At 43.5% G+C, this 8,879-nt stretch overlaps 1 protein-coding gene across 1 annotated transcript; it reads left to right on the forward strand.

Annotated features, from left to right (window-relative positions):
* The first annotated feature begins 3,580 nt into the window (after nucleotides 1–3,580).
* Nucleotides 3,581–4,501, forward strand: LOC138665505 (olfactory receptor 5V1-like). The gene has a single exon (XM_069753094.1). It carries the CDS (start codon nucleotides 3,581–3,583, stop codon nucleotides 4,499–4,501), a length of 921 nt encoding a protein of 306 aa, XP_069609195.1.
* Nucleotides 4,502–8,879: the final 4,378 nt, after the last annotated feature.

Genomic DNA, 8,879 nt, shown 5'->3' on the forward strand with positions numbered 1-8,879 from the left:
CCAGATGAACGAGGATGAAGCTTAAAATGAAGCTTGCAGGCTTCATGTAACACAGGAAATTTACCCCTTCCCCTATAAAATTTATCCAGGAGGGCCACCTTAGGTTCTGGTGCAACAATTCAAGTGACAAACCCTGCAATTGTTTCTCAATAACTTCAACATGATCTATAAGAAGATCCAAAAAATGTGGGTCCAGTGAAAATGTCATGCTGTGATGGTCTTCGGTAAGGAAGAAACTGTCCCTGGAGCTAGGAACCTATCTATCCCTGTCCGGTGGTACTCTTTAAGGTAGAGAGAGCCAGGTCTCGGACCTTACTAAGCTCCTGTTAAACCCTAATCTGTCCCCTCTACCAACCCATGAGGCATGGCACATAAATTTAAGGTAAACCTAACACAAAGACAAAACAGGGATAACAGAAAGCACTATCATTTTAAAGCACTCACCAACAATAAGGAGGAGGATAAAGACTGAAAGGAATAAACTAAATAGGAATAGGGACCAGAGATAAACTCACAGATTACTACTATTACAACTCCACTCCAACTACTCAGCTTTAGTACTCAGCACAGAAAGACCAATCTTTCACCGGCAATGACTTAATGCCTACTGAACCTTGTGGCTGCCATTATCATGCGGCTCTAATTTTCCTCGTATCCATGTGACTTACAGTGCTATGGCCCTGCATTGTTGCTCCCACCGAACTCTTATCTGGAATAAACTCACTGATCTCCTTTCAACTCAATAACTTTAATCAGGAAGTGCTTCTCCTAATACTCCTATAACTACTCCTACCTCTCCCAAGTGGGAAATTCCCTCATAACTTTCACTTTCTTTCACTACTGTGCTCTCCAGTGTACTACGCCCAGTTCCTAACTACCTTTTCTTTTCCTTACATTACTATACTAATTTCCTATACTTTTACACTAGTTTTCCTAACTCTGTCCCTAGTCTTATCAAAATACACAAATGTACATTACACATATGTCATCACATAATAAACCATGTTACACTTAAAATGTACCCATTTTATCGGGAAGGGATGCATGGTATGAATTGATCCTGACACACTCTTAGGCTACATTCACACTTGCATACTGGGGCTTTGCGGATGGCTGCGTACTTCCTCCCTGAAGCGCTCACCACTCCAACACTTCTTCCATTTAGGTCCCCCTACTTCTGCATGCGTCCTGCGTACCTATCTTTAATATTGGGTGCGCAGGACATGCGGATGTATGCAGATGTATGCAGATGCGTCATTTGGACGCGCCCGCCGACTGCACAGTAACGCAACTTGTTAAACGGAAGAAGTGCGGAAGTGGGCAGAGCTTTAGGGAGGAAGTACGCAGCCGTCCGCAAAGCCCCGGTACGCAAATGTGAACTTAGCCTTACAGATGCTTTGGTTTTGTCTGAAGTCAAGTACAAGTAGTGACTAGAGAAACATTAATTTACTTGAAGCTAGCAAGTAAATTTAGGTCAGCAGCTGGGAGCAGTGTGCAGGTATCACCACAGACAAGCAACTGTACCATAACTGTAATGTATTATTGGTATCAGTTTTACACTCATGGGCAGACAATTTGACCTTGACTCATAAATGTTCACTTGGTAATTCTAAACTACTCTGATGTTCCCCACTAGTTTCCAGTGCTAAAGCAATGACATGCCTGTCTATCCATGTGAAATTTACCATCAATCACTGGCCTTAGCAGTGGATGGCAAAACACTAATTGGCAGAGACAGTGACTTGGGTAGGCGAGAACATCAATGCTGCGGCACAGTAAATAAGTATTGATAGAGAACATTAATGCAGCATGATGAGTAATGTATCTTTTGTCATTTTATGGAATTTTACCTTATAGCGCCAAATTTTCCAATCTGGAAAACCCTGTTTTAACCTGTTCACTACTAAACGGAACTTAGTTTAGAAGTTTACTGCAGGCTGGATAATTACAGAGTTGAATAAATGAGGGGAAAAAAGCATCCTGTAAGCATTAGTGATGAGTTAGTAGCATTGTTGCTCGGGTCTCCCCGAGCACGCTCGGGTGATCACCGAGTATTTGGATGTGCTCAGAGATTTAGTTTTCATGACCTCAGCAGCATGATTTACGGCTGCTGGACAGACTGAAACATGTGGGAATTCCCTAACAAACAGGCATTCCTCACATGTATTCGGCCTGTCTAGCAGCCGTAAATCATGCAGCTGAGGCAAAGAAAACTAATTCTCCGAGCTCATCCAAATACTCGGAGATCACCCGAGCATGCTCGTGGAGACCCGAGCAACGAGTATACTCGCTCATCACTAGTAAGCATCTCTAATCTCACTCCCGGTAGCAGCTGCCGTTTGCTCATTTGAAAATTCCAATTGAGAAGATTTGGATTGGATTATTAGAAAAATGAAGCTGTGACCTCTGCAAAGTTATTATATGATCAGATGTTTTGTTATTATAAGATCAGAAGTTTGTACCCATTTATACTGGAAAAAAAATAAAATAAAACCAAAGAAAACAATGTATTGGGTGCAAGAGTTCACATTTTTCTTTAGAAAACCCAATCTGTTTAGCAAGTAGTTCAAGCATAGCAGTACAATATGAATTCTCTAGGTACAAAATCCTAGTGGCATTATCATTCTTCTCTCGATCAAGCATTCTATTACGATATGAATTCCCAAGGTACAAAATCTCTGTAGCATCATTACACTCCTCACCTATCCCTCTGAGCAGAATGAATAGTATTATAAGTCATCAGAATTTATATATTTGTCCGTAATACCTATGTTCTGTTGTTGCTGAATATCTGCCGGAACACAAATTAAGAACAGCTAAAATAGATTTCAGTTTTCTTTATGTGCTAAAGTGTCATATAGAAAACATTTTTTTAGGCATGGGCTGAAATGATAATTTTTTAATTTTTTTTTTTACCTTTCAGCTCAAAATGCTCTACACATAATATTGATTATTTTTATTAATAATGCATATATTTACTGTGACATTTCATATTTAACTAAACTGTGTGTCATAACAGCCTCATATTGTTATGACCCACTGCTTCCTGATGAAACATGCTTCCCTTATAAGAGAATAAACACAATTTCTATATCACGACTTGTTTCACACATAGCCGTTTGTAGAAAAATTGCTGATTCTATGACATTCCTCTGTTAGCGTCAAAGTATCAGTGCATTTTTTGTACAACAAAAAGTGAATATAATGTAGTATACCAGTAAAAGAAAAGGCAGAAACGTCAAGACTCTAAAGCACAATAATTACAGAGTAAGTAAATGTTTAACATTTTTAAAAATATTCTTTAACCCCTTGAATTGCATGTAGATCGGTGCGATAGCAAGTCCTGAGACCCCCACTGATTACTCAAAAGTCTACTGAGGAGACAAGAACACAAAACCCCAGCCTGAGCGAGCACACATAGTGCGGTAGAAAGTCATAGGCTTTAGTACTTTGTGACACCAGCTTTAAAAATTTTTTTTTTACTTTGCATTGATTAGTTTATTTATTCTGCCTACAGTGTGTCCTTTAATTTTTCATTTTATTGTGTCTCAGGTCCAATAAAAACTAATTGGCGATTATCATGAATCACACTTTTATCCAAGACTTCTTCATTCTGGCACTAACAGATCACCCTAAACTAAAAATCATTCTTTTCTGTACTATCCTTATGATATATTTGCTGGCATTAGGAGGTAATGTACTTATTATATTGATATCACATTTGGACCCAAACCTACATATGCCGATGTACTTCTTTCTGGGAAATTTATCCTTCTTGGACATTTGCTATACTTCAACGACTATGCCGAAAATGCTGCAATTGCTCTTAGCAAAGCAAAAGTTGATCTCGTTTTCAGGCTGTGTGGCCCAAATGTACATATTTATTGCCCTTGTAGGCACTGAGTGCGTTCTACTCGCTGTAATGTCCTATGACCGTTTTCTTGCTGTGTGCAATCCTCTGAGGTATTCTTCTATCATGAACCCTAAGATTTGCCCATTACTTGCAAGTTTATCTTGGCTTTCTGGACTTGTAAATTCTATAGTCCACACTTTCTTTTCTTTTCGCCTTAATTTCTGTGATTCCAATACAATCAATTACTTTTATTGTGACATACCTCCAATCCTTTCTATTTCATGCGACGATATATCAACCAATCAAACGCTATTGTTGTCTATTGGGATTTTCATTGGCTGGACACCATTCATATGCATCATCGTTTCTTATATTTACATTATTGTAACAATTATGAAAATGAAGTCCACTGAAGGAAGGCAAAAGGCCTTTTCCACTTGTAGCTCCCACCTAACAGTTGTCATTTTATACTTTGGGAGTGTGCTTTTTAGCTACGTGAGGCCAACGTCCTCTTACTCAATGGCAAAAGATAGACTTATTTCGGTTCTCTATAGTGTTGTATGTCCAATGTTGAATCCTGTGATTTATACATTGAAGAATCAAGATGTTAAAAAAGCTTTAGATAGGCAATTAATTCACAGACATTAGCATGAAAAAACAAATGTTAAGCTGAGTAATGTCTAGGTACATAATAAAGATGCCTGCATAGAATCTATGCATCATCCCTTTAGACTCGTGCAAATAATATTATCTCTTGGATTGTGAATTATATGGAGCTATAGCAGTCTATATCGCCTCCATTAAACAGGTTTTCTGGGATTTTAATATTGATGATTTTTCGTGGCAGAAGTCTTTAATAGAAATGAGTAAATGGGCCCACAAAGAATCGAGTTTGAGTCAAATTTCCTGAAAAACGCTGTTTTCATGCAAATTCTAACGCAATAAGATTCTCGGTTCACAATTACCCCTTTATGACCAGGCTGTTTTCTGTTTTTTCCTCCCCTTCTTCCAAGAAGTATAATTTTTATATTTTTCTATACACATATGAGGACTTGTTTTTTGTGGGATGAGTTGTATTTTTGAATGACATTGTTCATTTTACCATGTGATGCACTGGCAAGTGGGAAAAAAAATCCAAGTGCATAGAAATTGCAAAAAAAAAGTGCAATCCCACAATTGCTTTTTTGGGGGGTTTATTTACCATGTTTACTATATGTTAAAACTGACCTAACAATATGATCCTCCTGGTTAGCACGAGTACACAGATACCACACATATAGTTTTTTTTAAGTGGTGAAAACAATTTTGAAAATTTCTAATAAGATATCAACATTTGTCGTCCTTTTCCAAGACGGTTTCCAATTTTCAGACATGGGACAGGGCTTATTTTTTACATTCTCAGCTGAAGTTTTTACCGATACCATTTGGAGGTAGATACAATGTTTTGATTGCCTCATATTGCATTTTATTGCAATTTTATTGCAATGTTGCGGCAGCCAAAAAAAGAAATGTAATTTTGGTATTTCCATTTATATTATACTAGCTTTTGAACCCGTTCTACACCCGGGTGGCGAGCATTTATATTGGTATATGGTCTCCATCCTGTCATGTGCTGCTCCATCCTGCGTCCCCATCCTGTCATGTGCTGCTCCATCCTGCGTCCCCATCCTGTCATGTGCTGCTCCATCCTGCGCCCCCATTCTGTCATGCGCTGCTCCATCCTGCATCCCCATCCTGTCATGTGCTGCTTCCATCCTGCGCCCCCGTTCTGTCATGTGCTGCTCCCATCCTGCACCCCCGTTCTGTCATGTGCTGCTCCCATCCTGCACCCCTGTTCTGTCATGTGCTGCTCCCATCCTGCGCCTCCATTCTGTCATTTGCTGCTCCCATCCTGTCATGTGCTGCTCCCATCCTGTGCCCCTGTTCTGTCATGTGCTGCTCCCATCCTGCGCCCCCATTCTGTCATGTGCTGCTCCCATCCTGCACCCCCATTCTGTCATGTGCTGCTCCCATCCTGCGCCCCCGTTCTGTCATGTGCTGCTCCCATCCTGCGCCCCCGTTCTGTCATGTGCTGCTCCCATCCTGCGCCCCTGTTCTGTCATGTGCTGCTCCCATCCTGCGCCCCCGTTCTGTCATTTGCTGCTCCCATCCTGTCATGTGCAGCTCCCATCCTGCGCCCCAGTTCTGTCATGTGCTGCTGCCATCCTGCACCCCCGTTCTGTCATGTGCTGCTCCCATCCTGCACCCCCGTTCTGTCATGTGCTGCTCCCATCCTGCAGCACCGTTCTTTAATTTGCTGCTCCCATCCATATGCCCCATACGCTGCTCCATAAGATGCTCCATAGTATATGCCCTGTATCAGGTGGCGTAAGTAACAAATAGCTGTGGCATGAAGTGCCACAGCAATTTGTTACTTGCGCCACCTGATTCCTTTCCGCCGCCATTTTCTTGGTCCTCCTGCTGGTGGAATCGGCGCCTGCGCAGTCCGCGCTTTCCGGCGCCATTTTCTTGAATACACACCTGCAGTGTGTCTTTAAGAAAATGGCACCGGAAAGCGCGGTCTGCGCAGGCGGCGATTCCGGCAGCAGGACCAAGAAAATGGCGGCGGAAAGGAATCAGGTGGCGTAAATAACAAATTGCTGTGGCATGAAGTGCCACAGCTTCATGCCACAGCAATTTGTTACTTACGCCATTCCTTTACGCCCATTGTCTTCGTCCTCCTGCTGCCGGAATCGGCGCCTGCGCAGTCCGCGCTTTCCGGCGCCATTTTCTTGAAGACACACCTCCAGTGTGTCTTCAAGAAAATGGCGCTGGCAGTGTGTCTTCAAGAAAATGGCGCCGGAAAGTGCGGACTGCGCAGGCGCCGATTCCGGCAGCAGGACCAAGAAAATGGCGGCGGAAAGGAATCAGGTGGCGTAAATAACAAATTGCTGTGGCATGAAGTGTCACAGCTTCATGCCACAGCAATTTGTTACTTACGCCATTCCTTTCCGCCCATTTTCTTCGTCCTCCTGCTGCCGGAATCGGCGCCTGCGCAGTCCGCGCTTTCCGGCGCCATTTTCTTGAAGACACACCTGCAGTGTGTCTTCAAGAAAATGGTGCCGGAAAGCGCGGACTGCGCAGGCGCCGATTCTGGCAGCAGGAATCGGCACCTGCGCAGTCCACGCTTTCCGGTGCCATTTTCTTGAAGACACACTCCGGCTCCTCTGCCTGTGACTGGTAAGTCAGAGGGCGGCGCCGGCGTGCATTAAGCGCGTCATCGCGCCCTCTGAACTGTCACAGCAGAGGACCTGGGAGATGGAGCGGCACGCAGCGCTGGAACGGGGAAAGGTGACTATACTTACCCTCCTGGCGATCCCTGACTCTCCGGTGGAGATCGCGGTATGCGTTCAGTGCTTACGCATACCGCGATCTCCTGGGAGCGTCACTCTGTGGGGGCCAGACTGCGCCAGCGCTTGCGCTGGCACAGTCTATAAAGGCTTCGGACAGAGTGACGCTCCCAGTGTTATATTATAGATTTGATAGAAAGACTTTTCTGAATGCACTTATACCAAAAGTGTATTTTTTTAATTGTTTCATTTTAAATTGGACAAAAGGAGGGTGATTTAAAAACAAATCCAAACATTTTTTTCCTCACTTTTACTGTACTTGTTAGTCCCCTTAGGCGACTTGAAGCTACAATCATCTGATAGCTTGTACTGTGATATGCAACTGCAACAGCACATCTGAGTGCAGATCGATTACCACAGATGCCTGTAAGGGATGAGATGGAGAAATTACTTTCTCCATCTCCTCCACAACTTTGCTACGATTCTCTCTTCTCATGTGAGAAAATAGGAGCACAGAGCCCTGACAACCGGCTGATGCTCAGAGTTTGAGTAGAGTGTCATTTGCATATAGCATCTGATTCTCTCTCATCATCAGATGTTACTTGCCAATGTGAGCACGCCCGAAATGTCATTTCAAGAGTTGCTTCAATTTGTAAATGAAAGTGCGATCCCTGTGTTTTAATATGCACCATTTTTAAAAAAAGAGAAATCTCCCAATTCCTGAAACTTAAACACAAGTGTTCACTGATCAAAGAGTGCACATTTAAATATTTTATTAAACTCTTTTAAGTGCTCCAATAGTCTAATTCAGCAAAGTTAGCAAATTCGAATTTCAAAAGATCTGTTCATCTCTAGTCCTTACTATCAGATTGATAGGGGTCCAACACCCAGCATCCCTATAAACCGGTTGAAGGGGCTGCAGGAGTTCTTTGTTTAGTTGCCCCATTTTATATGCTTATCAGTGGGAGTGCTAGGAGTTGTATGTAATTGTGTCACCACAGATGGCCTCCATGGACCATAATGCAATTAGGCCCCATGGAGCATAATGTATTTAGGATCCACGGAGCATAATGCAGTTAAGGCCCCTTCACATTAAGCGACGCTGCAGCGATACCGACAACGATCCGGATCGCTGCAGCGTCGCTGTTTGGTCGCTGGAGAGCTGTCACACAGACCGCTCTCCAGCGACCAACGATGCCGGTAACCAGGGTAAACATCGGGTAACTAAGCGCAGGGCCGCGCTTAGTAACCCGATGTTTACCCTGGTTACCATCCTAAAAGTAAAAAAAACAAACAGTACATACTTACCTACCGCTGTCTGTCCCCGGCGCTCTGCTCTGCACTCCTCCTGTACTGTCTGTGTGAGCACAGCGGCCGGAAAGCAGAGCGGTGACGTCACCGCTCTGCTTTCCGGCTGACCGACGCTCACAGCCAGTGCAGGAGGAGAGCAGAGCACAGCGCCGGGGACAGACAGCGGTAGGTAAGTATGTACTGTTTGTTTTTTTACTTTTAGGATGGTAACCAGGGTAAACATCGGGTTACTAAGCGCGGCCCTGCGCTTAGTTACCCGATGTTTACCCTGGTTACCAGTGAAGACATCGCTGGATCGGTGTCACACACGCCGATCCAGCGATGTCCACGGGAGATCCAGCGACGAAATAAAGTTCTGGACTTTGTTCAGCGACCAACGATCTCCC

Source organism: Ranitomeya imitator, chromosome 1 (assembly GCF_032444005.1).
Source record: "Ranitomeya imitator isolate aRanImi1 chromosome 1, aRanImi1.pri, whole genome shotgun sequence".
Lineage (NCBI taxonomy): Eukaryota > Metazoa > Chordata > Amphibia > Anura > Dendrobatidae > Ranitomeya > Ranitomeya imitator.